General features: G+C 47.4%; 6 protein-coding genes across 6 annotated transcripts; 3 read left to right on the top strand and 3 right to left on the bottom strand.

Moving 5' to 3' along the window:
- Window positions 1-865: 865 nt before the first annotated feature.
- GLP2 (hypothetical protein) lies at window positions 866-2,563 on the top strand (the record flags this gene model as incomplete). The annotated part of the gene is made up of 1 exon (XM_002507063.1): window positions 866-2,563. One exon carries the CDS (start codon window positions 866-868, stop codon window positions 2,561-2,563), a length of 1,698 nt encoding a protein of 565 aa, XP_002507109.1.
- Window positions 2,564-2,742: 179 nt separating this feature from the next.
- MICPUN_54984 (glycosyltransferase family 20 protein) lies at window positions 2,743-6,305 on the bottom strand (the record flags this gene model as incomplete). The annotated part of the gene is made up of 3 exons (XM_002507460.1): window positions 2,743-4,206; window positions 4,265-5,431; window positions 5,526-6,305. 3 exons carry the CDS (start codon window positions 6,303-6,305, stop codon window positions 2,743-2,745), a joined length of 3,411 nt encoding a protein of 1,136 aa, XP_002507506.1.
- Window positions 6,306-6,573: 268 nt separating this feature from the next.
- ODA-LC8 (flagellar outer dynein arm light chain 8) lies at window positions 6,574-9,043 on the bottom strand. Its single transcript, XM_002507461.1, has 3 exons — window positions 8,927-9,043; window positions 8,722-8,757; window positions 6,574-8,314 (listed from the first exon to the last, which is right to left on the bottom strand). The coding sequence occupies exons 1-3, from the start codon at window positions 8,969-8,971 to the stop codon at window positions 8,126-8,128; spliced, it is 270 nt and encodes an 89-aa protein (XP_002507507.1). The 5' UTR covers window positions 8,972-9,043; the 3' UTR covers window positions 6,574-8,125.
- Window positions 6,800-7,996, top strand: RPF1 (ribosome biogenesis protein RPF1; the record flags this gene model as incomplete). The annotated part of the gene is made up of 1 exon (XM_002507064.1): window positions 6,800-7,996. One exon carries the CDS (start codon window positions 6,800-6,802, stop codon window positions 7,994-7,996), a length of 1,197 nt encoding a protein of 398 aa, XP_002507110.1.
- Window positions 9,044-10,348: 1,305 nt separating the features above from the next.
- Window positions 10,349-11,912, top strand: PIPK1 (phosphatidylinositol-4-phosphate 5-kinase). The gene is made up of 4 exons (XM_002507065.1): window positions 10,349-10,753; window positions 10,810-11,343; window positions 11,415-11,533; window positions 11,593-11,912. The coding sequence occupies exons 1-4, from the start codon at window positions 10,469-10,471 to the stop codon at window positions 11,780-11,782; spliced, it is 1,128 nt and encodes a 375-aa protein (XP_002507111.1). The 5' UTR covers window positions 10,349-10,468; the 3' UTR covers window positions 11,783-11,912.
- Window positions 11,858-12,847, bottom strand: PSAO (photosystem I subunit O; the record flags this gene model as incomplete). Its single annotated transcript, XM_002507462.1, has 4 exons — window positions 11,858-12,134; window positions 12,248-12,372; window positions 12,449-12,518; window positions 12,778-12,847. 4 exons carry the CDS (start codon window positions 12,845-12,847, stop codon window positions 11,968-11,970), a joined length of 432 nt encoding a protein of 143 aa, XP_002507508.1. The 3' UTR covers window positions 11,858-11,967.
- Between the last annotated feature and the right edge of the window lie 298 nt (window positions 12,848-13,145).

The following is a 13,145-nucleotide window of genomic DNA, read 5'->3' on the forward strand; positions in this document are numbered from 1 at the left end:
GGTCATGACAGGTTCGTTCCCTCGGTGATTACAATAATGTACGGAGAAATTGAACCATGACTCTTAGTTCACGATACCAGGTAAGTGTCACACTTATATGGAGCGCTTAAATCAACACTCTCAAATCAACGATGTCAAAAATGTCAACGATATAAAAGTTAGTACGAAGGTATATATAATATATACCTTCGTACCTTCATTCGTACCTTCGTATCTATAGTCCTTCGTAGAAGAAATAAACCTTGGGATGTGGTGCTCAATGTGACTTCATCAGTAAACTGACTCTTCCCAAATTTGGGTCGGGCGAATGTTTCACAGATGGCGCTGTTCCGGCCGAAAGTCGACGCACATTCTGGTGAGGGGCATTTCGATTCTACTAGCTAGCTAGCTAGCTAGCTAGCTAGCTAGGTAGCTACCTCGTAGAATGGAGTAGGCTACTAGCCAGCTAGCTAGCTAGCTAGTAGTTCTCGTTTCATCGCGGATGTCATCTCGGATCCGTTGACAAAACGATGATTTTAACAAAATGTTTCGACAAGTCACCATACACGATCCGTTTTGAAAATCCGTTCTCAGTGATATGCACTGTACCTTCGTGCATACATAGGTTAAGTGCTTAGACTATGAGTATAAATAAGAGGTACGAACGAAGATAGTATAAATAATAGCTTATTACCCATCAAAATATATACGATACCGTCGAATAACATGAGGTAGGCTGGCTAATACCTTCGTAATAAGGAAAGGTCTTGACTCACACTCCTCGCAAATTGCGCGTTGGATGGAGCGATAAGAAAACATCGTGTTATCGGCGTTGTTAGGACCTGCACCTGCCCCGTCCATCAAAGTCTTAACCTTACCAAGAAAGATGAGCTGCCATGTCCTTTTCATCAATGCAACGACGCGGTGGGGACAGGAGCAAGCACGAGTAATTCCGTCCGTTGCACGCAGCGCCCTCGTTCATGGCGGCGAGGGCGTAAACCGGCGCTTCCGGCGCGAATCGGCGTCCACAAGTTGCGATCGCACACGCTGCGACACTGTTGATGGTAACTCATCTCTGGTTTGCGAGTTGCGCAAGCTGTGTGTGACTCGGGTTCTCAGCGAAGGTAGACACTCAGCCAACGGACCAGCTTCGCGCGATGTATTCGAGACCACAGGCACCGATGGAAGCGATTTGCAGGTTGAAGACACAAACGCTCTCCATGAATTTGGGCAAAAGAGAGGTAGTTCCCAAAAGGAACGATCCAGAGCTAATGAAGGTTTTGTCGTCAGAGCAAAACCTCACACTAACGGATGTGGTTGCGATGTTTGCATGAAACTTCGCAGCTTAATCAAAGCTGCAAAGCCCGACAACAACAACACTGCAGTGTCCAAGAGTGCCATATTTGTCTGCTTCGACGGCGGCTTTGTCATCGGCAAGCAGCAGCAGAAACATCATGTCTCAGGTTGTCATTGTCCTAACTGTAACCATCTGCGTTTTCAACGAGACACCGGGCAAGTTGATTGCATCACGGTGCCTTCAAAAGTCCTTCATGCCATGATAGGCAAAGCGCAGTGTAACCAAAATGTTTTCAGCGAACGAACTGAGGCCCGACGCCGCGCCAAGATTGGCGCTGCAAATAAGGGCAAACCGGCATGGAATAAAGGAAAGAAGCACACACCTGAGACGATCGCCAAGATTAGAGCAAACACTGCAATAGCGATGCAAAATCCCCAGGTTAAACAGCGAATGCGAGCAGCAGCAGCGAAGACATTCCATAGTGACACGACTAAGATTAAGATTCGACGAACAGTGCGCGACAAGGCACACCAGAAGATGCAGGCGAGGAACGAGGCCAAGGCTCGTGCACTTGGCGTTCGCAGAGGAAAAGTAGGTATTTGTACGATTGGCATGCATGCACGACGTATTAGCAGTGTCCAACGAGTGAATTTTGGGACGTGGACAAAACACGCATGGGAAAACAGATCAAAAAGGAAACATCATTTCAGCAGGGCAGCGAGGACCGATGAAAACAATCTAGCACAGAAAATGACACCTAGATTTGTGGAGAAACGCAAAGAGTCTCGCTCGAATCGCGGCGTACCGAAATCTGCACAGCATAAAGCTGCCATATCCGCGGCGCTCAAGGCGAAATGGAATGACCCGAAATATGTCGCTAGCCAAAAAAGAGCGAACAGCGTGCGCACAAAAAATGTGGACAAGGCAACGACCGAAAGAAATTCCACGCAAAGCATGGCAGTGTCATCGAAGGACAGAAACGACACAGTTACTTCAAAACGCCACGCTCTCTTGAAGGAGATGAAAGAAATTTACATGAAGGCTGTATTGGCTGTCAGGACACTGCAAGAGCAAAAAGCTGCTGGCGTTGATGTGGATGAGGCGATGCTGAAAAAGGCTCTTTCTGCGGTAGCTCAGACGCGACAAGTTCTTGCCTCAGTCTCCCTCGATGACTCAGTAGACTTTATTTCTTCTGGACATAAACCCCTGAGGGCAAAACACGAAGATGTCAGACAGCAAGTGAGTTCAAGAGAAGCCAAGTGCAAAACATCATCAAAAATCAGCTGACGACGAATTTGTTGCCTCATCTCGATGTACGCGGTTATCAGGTAATGATTTGATTTGAAGCTTCTCACAAATCACATGTCTATGCCCTTCTACAGAAATCATGCAGTAACAAATCGTTGCATGTGAAATACGCTTCCTTCCCGGAGAACACATGCGCGGGAACAGTTTGTCATGAAGAGCTATGTCAGTTTCAAGCTTATCGATGCTTCGCCACCCTTGTGTGAACAGTCAAGAGAAGAGTTATCGCTCATGTTGCTCACAGAAATATTACGCCCAAATCTGTGATTAGCGATGTCTACTAATGATCCTTGCTGTGACATCAATTGCATATTTGCGCCACTATTATGCCTCGCAAGATCAGCGAGTGAACGGTTGGAGCCCAGACTTGATTCGGTATCAAATTGAAGCAGCTCGACACGAGCCTTACCGTCATCAAGGCTATTTGTCAGTGTCGCGAGAAGCTCGGCAATATCATCGGAGTCGTTCACATAGTACCCTGCGCCTGACCGTTTCCGCCCGACTGTGCATGTAATCGGAGTCCTGAAAGTTGTCAAAATTGAAGGTTTGTCGTCATCGTTTCCTTTCGAATCGACCGCATCATTCACGTCCCCAGTCTGCTTACTATGCGCATCATTGCCCTGTTGATCGCTTTCAAACACATTTGCTAAGCTTTCAACCCGGTGGGGGTTTTTGATCTTTTGTTTTGAAGGATGCTGCACTGCAGGGATGTGACGATGTCTGAATACTGCCGAGGAGCCATAATTGATATACTCAAATATGTCTTCGTCTCGACCAAGAAAGTGACCGCAACACATAACAAAGTCGACCTGCCGATGTTCAATAGCTGCCGGTGGAGGTGCAGTATTTTCATGGTCCTGCTGATCAATTCCGGTGAAAATGTTATCAGTCGATCTGAAGGTCGCCATGTGTGATACTACATCAGTCTGTTCTCCCGTTGATGCATGAATCCTGGTTTCGGGAGGAACATGCTCACAACTCTCTTCTCGCCTTATCAATGAAGATGAACCGAATTCTCCCATCATCGAGACGATTCGCTCAACTGCGGCACCTTTGCTCACACCTATTGGCCTTACCTCCACAGACTTCGCACCCTGAATGACATCAACTGCCGCATTTGAAATGGGTCCAGTCCACAAATGTTGCAAAAGGTCCCTGGCTTGCTGTCGGCCGAAGTCAGGGTCGGCATACTTGTAACTCCATACCAAGGACGTCTCTCGTGTTTCAACATAACTTCGTGGAGTGCGCTCGCAAAAATAGTCAAACACCAACTGCACACTCTCTATCCAGTCGAGATTGGATGTTTCTACCATCGTAATCCACTTCCCTGTGCCTCCCACACCAAGTTGACAATGCTTGCCCTCTAACGGTGGGCGAATGAAACACCCGTTTTCAGCTGCAATCCAAAGCTTTGGTAGATGGGCGAATGCCTGGCTCAATCGATTCCTTTCAGAGCCACTGAAGATGCATAGCGTGGTGGTCGGATCGTCACAAAGTCTTTGCAAACATTCTTGCGACACAGGATGAATTCTAGTGGCTGTTTTTATCGGCTTCATGGGAAGTACTCCACTTCGAACCTGTCTTTTGGAGCTATCAGCCTGTACTGTAAGTGTTGCATTGAAACCCTGCGAAGAATAGGAGGTCAGAAAGATCGAACACGTTATGTTAACGTTTTTCGCTCACCAGAATAATCAGTCTGTGTCGCGCAGTCACAAATGAATTGATTATCGTCATGGGGACGAGCTGCGGGGGAATGCGCTTGCGCCGCAACTCGGCCTCAACATGTGTGTCGTTCAGCTCTGATACGAAAGTGTCTGCCCATGCTTGGGCCGTATGGATTGTTACATGTGTGAAATTCTGTCTTTGCCGCTCGCGCCTTTCAGCATCTGGCATCGTCAAAGCATCCTCGATCGCAGCAGCCATGTCATTGACATTCCATGGGTTTACAAGAAGCGCACCTGCGCCAAGGCTCTGAGCGGCCCCAGCGAACTCCGACAGCACCAGCACTCCTGCATTTTTGCTCTGACAGGAAACAAATTCGTAGCTGACAAGGTTCATGCCGTCCCTGAGAGAGGTCACCAAACACACATCCGTGACAGCATAAAGGGCACAAAGTTCGGTGAAGGCGAGCGAGCAATCGAGGTGCTGGATTGGTACAGATCCGAGAGTGCCGAATCTACCGTTGATCCGCCCAACTATTTCATGTACCTGAGACGTCAGTCTTTGGTACTCAGCAACATCTGTTCTAGTGGGGACTGCGATCTGTACCAATAAGACCCTGTCGCGCCACTCTGGGTGTTCCGATAAAAACTTTTCAAATCCGAGTAGCTTCTGTGGAATCCCCTTGATCATGTCAAGTCTATCCACTCCAAGCATTACCTTGCGACCCTGAAATCTCTGGCGCAACTCATGGATGTGTGCCTGAACGCGCTCCGTCTCAAGTGCCTGCGTAAATCGACTGGGGTCAATTCCGATGGGAAACGCCGCCACTCTTGTGAAATTTCCATTATCTTCGACACCCTCGGGTGTACCTTCGAATCCGAGGATCCTCGAGCACGCGGACACAAAGTGTCGTGCATAATCGTAGGTGTGAAACCCAACTAGATCGGCCGAGAGAACAGATAGTAGCAGCTCCTCTCGAACAGGTAGCATGCGATAAATTTCACTCGATGGAAAAGGTGTGTGGAGAAACCATCCGACGTTCATATCTTGGTGTTCTTCCTTCAGCTTTGACGGCAAAAGCATGAGATGATAGTCATGGCACCATACCACATCACCGTGCCGATACGCATTCAAGATGACGTGTGCAAACTGCTCGCTAGCTTCCTGATAGGCGGACCATTGCAACCCCTGTGTTGATGATCACCAAAGAGTCAGAAGCTCGCCAGAGGAAACACTAGGAGGATATGGTAAACGATAAATCGAACGATCGCACGAAACTTACCATGTTCTTCGTTTCACTAAGTTTTGATTCAAAAGAAAGTGGCACATAGTGGAACAGAGGCCAAAGTACGTTGTTACAGTATCCGTTATAATATAGGTCAACCTCGCTTCGAGATAAATAAATTGGAAGACAACCTCTCCGGAGAAGCAGCTGCGTGAGTGCATCGCGGTCAGGACCCTCCTCCACAAAAACCCCGGGCCAGCCGACCCACAGCATCTCATAGTTGTTCCCAACTCCCGAAAGTGCGCTTACAAGCCCACCAGCAGACTGGTTAAGTGCCCACTTCCCATCTTGCTTACGTTGTGCCGATATTGGAAGGCGGTTTGCAGCTATGATCAAACGCTGCTTCGCACGTGAATGGTCGCGACCTTGTTCTTCAGATGGGCAAGAATCATCATCTTCTTCAGTCGCCGGAGTTATGACGGTGCTACTTTTGATACGTTGCATAGACCTTTGCCTTTCCTGGAGAAGGCGCTCCACGCGTGTCGATTTATCTCTACTGATATTACCGCTTTCGAGGGCTGCCTCCACTGCCGCAGCGGCCGCAGCAGCCGCATTTGAGCCTAATTCACCGAGACAATCTGAACTACCTAGCGTAGACAACGACTCCAACTGGCGTCGCAGCTCTTTCAGCGGTCCACTTTCCATATTTGAGGCTGCGTTTTCTCGTGGTACATTCCAGGGCTCTGCGGTCGGTGGTCGCTGGTCATGCGAGCGGGGGAGGCGGTAAATGCCATCACTCTCTATGTCTGACTTCTTTGGATATTTCTTCGGTGACATTCGATCGAACAACAAAGAGCGAAGCTGGCTTTCCCGTCACGGCTGCTAATGCTAATGTCCGAGAATTCTTTTCGGCCCACGCACGAGAATTATTTTTCCGAGACGAAAAGCGATGTCGAATTTTTGGACATTTTTTATTTTTAATTTATTTCATACGAAGATATCTATATATATATATACATACGAACGAAGGTAACAATAATACGCATAGGTAATACGAGTGTAATACGCATATTATCCATAATATTTTATGTCGAATATACGGCATCAGTTGTACTGCATCAGTCATATATATATGTCTTTCGTTATAGTCTAATTTGTTTTCGGGCGAGATCCGCAACCTATAAAGCAAACAGTCATGAAACTTCACAAATTGCGCTGTGTAGGCAAGGCAGTACAAGTTGGGACGGAGGTGCCCACCAGACAACATAATCGTGGATGTCAAGAAAAACCTGAACAGATTCCTGCACGTCGCCACGTCCTGGCTGTTTCGTATGGGCGCAAGAAGCACAGAACATGCGACAAGGGACGCAGAGTGGCTCAGCAATACGACTGATGGGCGTCAGCAGCGCTCCGACAGCTCGCAGAGATTTCCTGTCAATATGAACGGCAGAATACCAAACCACGCCGCACTTTCAGGTCCCGGGAAACTTCGGCAACAGGAGAAACGCGTCGCTCGCAAAGCTCGACGGATAGAGGCAAACAATACGTTGACCCCAAAACTTGCCACGGCTCCCCGTCAAGTACCAAAGACGATAGAAAATCAACGAGTCAGAGACGAGACACACGTCAAGGATATAGACGAGGAAGTTGTTGAGGAACTCGCACACGATGAGTTTGCCAAGCACTTCAGCGATGTCACCTCCCAAAAAGTCATGATCACCACGAGCCGAAAGCCTTCCGGAGAAATGTTTCGCTTCCTAGAGAATATCTTCTCGGTAGTACCCAATGTTTATTATCATGCCCGCCGGGCATATCATGTGCAAGAGGTGATCAAGCACGCGGTGGCAAGAGGTTTCACTGACCTTCTTGTCTTCAACGAGAACCGGAAGTTTGGTCGAGGAGCGAAAGTCAATGGGTTGCTTCACGTGCATCTACCGGTTGGTCCATCTTGTCTATATCGTCTGAGCTCGCTTGCTCTGACAAAAACAATCCGCAACCACGGCCGCGCAACAAAACATCATCCAGAGCTCATCTTGAATAACTTCTCAACCCGTCTAGGTCATAGAATTGGGCGAATGCTCATGTCGGTTTTCCCTCAAAGACCAGAATTGCAGGGGAGACGAGTCGTAACGTTTCACAACCAGCGTGACTTTATCTTCTTTCGTCATCACCGCTACATCTTTGAATTACGCAAGGGGATACGTCAGTATGACCAGCGCGAGTCGGATAACTCAACTAAATCAGTCGAGTACGCCCAGGGTTCACCAGAAGGAAGGAAACCAATAGAGGCTGTTGCCAGGAACCCCGAGATACAGGATGCGCCCGAAAGGATAACAAGTGGCAGAAGCTCGTGCTCGGGAGATGGTTCGAATTTTCGGGCAAGATTGCAGGAACTTGGACCCAGGTTCACTCTCAAACTCTTGAGTGTGCAAAAGGGCGTTTTCGACAGCAAGCACGGTGAATACGAATATGTTCGCTGCAGACGAGCCGATGGCAACAAATTGGACAGACGAAAGTTTGTGCTTTAAGGATAGTTTGATTGTCACACAACGAATCACAACTTATAATGCGATGATAGACACCTCTGCGCTTCTGTTAAAGTTCTGAAGTATTTTTGCGTATTCACCAGTTTTTCGATCAAAATCTCGGATGACTGTCTATCCAGATTTGAAAAGGAGCACCGCGACCTGACCGAGGTAGAAGTAGATGAAATGCTTCGTCTCGTGTGTTACATACGAGCCAAAGTTGCGTCCAACGATGCAGTGCCACGTTGGATTGTATTTCTTGTCAAACTCCTTTTTTATGAAAGCAGCGATGTCTTTCTCGATGTTGTACTTCTCTAAGGCCTGATGAGATGATCAAAGTGTGTTATTAGTGACTGCCTCCTGATCATTAGTACTTTCTCGACATTGTGCAGGAACCCGCATCTCCCAGTGCACGACAGAGAGGGACCCAGGGTTGTCGAGAGGGAAAAACCAAGTCCTGAACTTTAAGGAGCAGAAAAAAATCTGTTTTTGGCCCCAGGACCGGTGAAATAGTGGCGAATTGCTCTACGAATGCTCCACGAACAGGGCGTGAAGCGCCGCGGCATCCGGTCCGCGATGATACAAACGCGGCTCATTAAAAATTGCGCAGTTAGATGTGAGGGAGCGAAATCGAGTTACGAACGATATTTCGTGTCGATAGCCAGGCGAGCCCGGAAGGAAGACCAACACTGCCAAAAATACGTGTGAGCCTCGGGTCTTGCGCTCACCTGGGTCGCGCAGTCAACCGCATCCTGCTGCATATCCTAACGAAAAAGTATGTGCACCGGTGTCAGGACAATGCTGGATTTCCTCATATGCTGGAGCGAGCCAAGCGGAAAGGTATGAAACGGCAGAAACGAAGATCAGGGGCCTGTTGCCAAAAACAGCCGGAGTTGTTCCCCTGCCCGAAAATGAGTCGAGGGGTGCGCACACCTCAGACATGTCAGCGTTTTTAATGACTGCCTTGCGCTCAGACATCTTTGATTACTTGCTGAGTATATATGTATTGTGCAGCAGTGTTAGGAAGCGGGAGTTGTGCCTGGATGCCAGCTCGTCGGAATTCGAAAGTGTACGGCAAAAGGTGCCGTGGTGTGTTCAAGTAAGGGAACACTGATGGGGTCTTGAATGGGAATCATGGAGTTTGAACACCGAAACTTGTCTTGGTGTAACTTTTAATAAGAAATCGTACAAGAAAGTTACACTTGATATTATATCACTATTATATCTTAATGTCCCGCATGTGGGATTTGACTCAAGGATTGACGGTTCATTTATTAGTACCTTCGTACGACCACGCAGCGGTGATCACTCTCGCAAGGGTGACAGGGTTGAAGACAGGCAGGGACAGGTTTCTTTCATTGCAGTCTTAAGCTTTATTTTGATAACCCGTATATATGTAGACGTCGTTTAGCTGAAGGAAAGTTTGCTTAAGTTAATAAATACCGAAGGTACCTTCGTACCTTCCAAGGTACCTTCCAAGGTAAGTTTAAGTCGAGGATAGTGAAACAGACCAGGAAATTAAACCATCGACTTATTATTAACATGTCCATATCATATATAATCATATTGGCTGATTTGTCATATGACATAACCACATGGTAGAGAATTTGTACGGATGCTCCATCGGAACTAAAAGCTAAGGCTTGTATCATGTCGTTTTAGGTCGCTGCGTCTTCCTATCAAATTACGTGAATTCAAAGCGAACTACTCACCCATATATTGATAATGTTAGGAGCGCTTTGAAAGCGGAAACGGTCTGTTTGATATGAGCGCTTTTTACGTGATGTATGAAAATTATGATGTATGAAAATCTTGACACAGATCGATGTAAATATCATTATGATAACTTTATTTTATATGAAGATATCATATATGTATCATATGATATGATAGTTAAATATTAAATAACATTAGTTTATGATATGATATATGTAGATATCATAGATATTTATATACTATCATATGATACGATAATCTGTGTTCAGATTTTTTTTTTGGGCGTGGCGCGCTTCAGGATGTGTATAGGGAGTGGCCGACGAGCCGCTTCGCGGCTGTTCAAACTCTAAACCCTGAAAACCCTACCCCAACCCCCTAAGGACACGGCGCGGACCCTAAAGATACAGCGCGCCGCTTGTTACTCGCGCGTTAGCGGCTACATGAGAGCGCATCTTGCTCATGTGAAAAACCGCTCCTGGAAGCGCGTGGCTCGCTTCAGGGTTTTTAAGGGTACACAAACTCCAGGTCATTCCCGCCCCTGGGCCAGAGAAAAATTCTTACACACGTGATCTGATAATAATATATTTATGATGATATTTAATATCCCGCTTTATTTAAATTTATTTATATACGCCTGCTCGCTTCGAAACTCACGAAGGTGGGTCCGGGAGAGGCGCGAAGCGCGGACTGACCTGTCAACCACGACATACACCGCCGTTTACGCGATTCGTTCACCGCTCATTTGTGAGCGCAAAAGACATGACCGGCAGATCAGGCGCATCATCTCTAAGGGTTGGAAGCGTATTCTGTGAGACTTTGAAAGACGAACATTTCGTTGTTCTGCGGCGTGCGTTCAACCTGCAGGACACATTTTTAGAGAGCAACTTCCACTTCAGCCAGCTGGGGAACGGAGGTGGAAAAGGGGGCGATCTGATTGCCCGCACAGTTGATGGCAGGTTTTTCGTAAAGCAACTCAACGTCGGCGACGCAAAAACACTTCTCCAAGACAACTTTTTATCGTCGTATGTGGCTCGAGTTAAGGAGGTAAGGTCCAATGTTGTTCTGTCTCATTTCTATCTTTTACCTTCCATCCCCACCAGGGCGCAACCCTGATCTGCAAAATTGTCGCTGCTTTCACACATGATTCGCTCGGACGTTTTATTGTTGTGGCCAACTGCTTACCGGCGAATATTAAAACTTGGAACGGGTTGTATGACCTGAAAGGGTCAGCCGATGATAAAGTTCTCATAGATGATGGCGTAACTGTTATCGAAGCCCACAAAAGGTGCTGGAAACTTAGCTGGATGGCATCGGAAGCGTTGGGCTGCGACCGCTGCATCCCGGTGACGCGTCGACGCTACTTGTCCGGTAAACGGAAGGCCTACGATATGCCGATTTACCTAACGAAAGAGCAGAAACGTGAAGTTATGGAGCTTCTCCGGGAAGACGTTGCCTTCCTTACAAATCATGGTCTGATGGACTACTCGTTGATAATGGCTGTCCATGGGCCTCCCTTAGGAACATACCAGCTGACGGCATCGGACTCGGCGAATATTCTTCATTCCAAATCATATGTATCATACCATCGTGGTAGCGTGTCTGTGGTATACTTCGGAATAATCGATTTCCTGCAGGTATAAAATCGTTTTGAACTACAACCACTGGTGCTTTTTACTGGCAACTTCGTCCTATACCGGTGACACAGGCTTGGACGGTCACTAAGCTTTGCGCGCACCACATAAAAGCATGCTGTGCTCCTACTCCAATATCAACGATACCACCTCGACTGTATGGAAGGCAATTTCTGAACCATTTTGAGTGGAAGTGGGTGACTTATTTCAGTTCTTCAAATTTGTTTTACCACTAACCAGAACTGTATCTAGGTTCCGTGCTCTGGCCTACCCAGTTCCCTTGCGAGATTGCAATGCACTTATAAATTTATCACATGAAACACAAGAAGACGAAGAGCTGCGGGCTCAGCTTGAGGCTCTCAGCCGCACAACAAGCGAGCTTCGCGACAAACTTGACATTGCAGAGAAGCGGATTGACGAGCTTGTTTATGCCGGCAAATAAACAAGTTTTCAACTTAGGGTAAGCCGATACGGGGAGTTCTGGGAACGCGAACGGCAGATATGACGCCAAGGATACGCCTAGGTAGATGGTAATGCATATATTGACACACTATGACCTGAACGAACGAAATGTCTCTGTCTTGGCGCACAAAAAAGCTTCGGTGTTCCAAGTAAGGTGTCTACTGACTACTTGAAGTAGCCCTGTTTGCGTCCCTGCCAACCAATTTGCCCGAGAAGCATAGTTGAAAACAGGCCGATGTGCCACGTGATAAGGTATAGCCAGAACTTATCGTCAAGACCAGGCCCTTGAGGAAAATTGGCCAAGTTGCTCCCGATGGAGTCCGCAAACGCAGCAACAGTTAGGGACACAATAGAATTTGGTGGCCGAGTTAACGTCGACAGGAGAAGATGACATGAGAATGGGGAAGGTCGACAGGGGAATGTCTTCATAAACCAAACGCCATACCAAGAAGAGAGGTGTCGCCGTATGCTTTGATAGCAATGCCCGATGGTATCGACCATCCAAAAAGAGTGAGAAGGTGAACAGTGGTGTCTGCCTTCAGCCAGTCATCATCAAACGTCTTGGATTCCCTGAAAGACGAGAACGTCAACAGACGTGGTAAAATATTATGGAATTATAAGCTGCGGGATCATATAAAGTACTCACGAGGCAACTGCCAGCGTTGCGCGACCACGCGGCTTTTTCTGAGGCGTGACACGAGAGACACCGCGGAGTCCTGTAGCAAGCGGGGATAAAGGACTGGTGATTCAGTCGAAAGTTAAGAGGTTGAACTTCAAGGAGCGGCGCTCGGCACTCATGGTTGCAGAGACAATCATCGATGGGTTCAAAGCAGATCCCTCGGGCATGATCGCAATGTCGACGACCTGCGTGTGCCCGAGGAAGCTTTCAAACTTTCCACGGTCTGGTTCCGGCATCCCACTCGAATTCACCTCTAGCTATGCCGTCATGGACGATCAGGGACATGCTCGACTTACCGGAGCGCCGGGTCGCTAATCTAACGGGCGCGGGTGCGCGAATGCTGCTGATGCACGAAGTTGCTGCCATGTTGCGATGGTAGTACGGAAGGAACGCTGCTCTTACAGCTGGACAGAAGAATAACTGTGCGCGAAATGATTGGTCCACATCTATTGCAGCGATCCGAAAATCGCAGATATATGTTGATTGCTTGGATCGGCGCTATTTTCATGATGATAATATTCGTTCACTACTGCCTGGAATATCTGAACATATGTATGGGACATGATGAGTGAACACAATCCCCAAATATGGCCATCTTATTATTAATGATATATGATATCATACTCAACTTGAAATTGCTAAAACCGAAAAATAGATATTTTTT

This window comes from Micromonas commoda, chromosome 1 (genome assembly GCF_000090985.2).
Source record: "Micromonas commoda chromosome 1, complete sequence".
NCBI lineage: Eukaryota > Viridiplantae > Chlorophyta > Mamiellophyceae > Mamiellales > Mamiellaceae > Micromonas > Micromonas commoda.

Coding starts and splice junctions, on each gene's coding strand:
- PIPK1 (XM_002507065.1), top strand. CDS start 10,469: ATGACCGGCAGATCAGGCGCATCATCTCTAAGGGTTGGAAGCGTATTC. Junction 10,754..10,809: donor ATGTGGCTCGAGTTAAGGAG/GTAAGGTCCAAT, acceptor CATCCCCACCAG/GGCGCAACCCTGATCTGCAA. Junction 11,344..11,414: donor GAATAATCGATTTCCTGCAG/GTATAAAATCGT, acceptor CCGGTGACACAG/GCTTGGACGGTCACTAAGCT.
- ODA-LC8 (XM_002507461.1), bottom strand. CDS start 8,971: ATGTCTGAGCGCAAGGCAGTCATTAAAAACGCTGACATGTCTGAG. Junction 8,758..8,926: donor AAAACGCTGACATGTCTGAG/GTGTGCGCACCC, acceptor CTTTTTCGTTAG/GATATGCAGCAGGATGCGGT. Junction 8,315..8,721: donor CGGTTGACTGCGCGACCCAG/GTGAGCGCAAGA, acceptor TCATCTCATCAG/GCCTTAGAGAAGTACAACAT.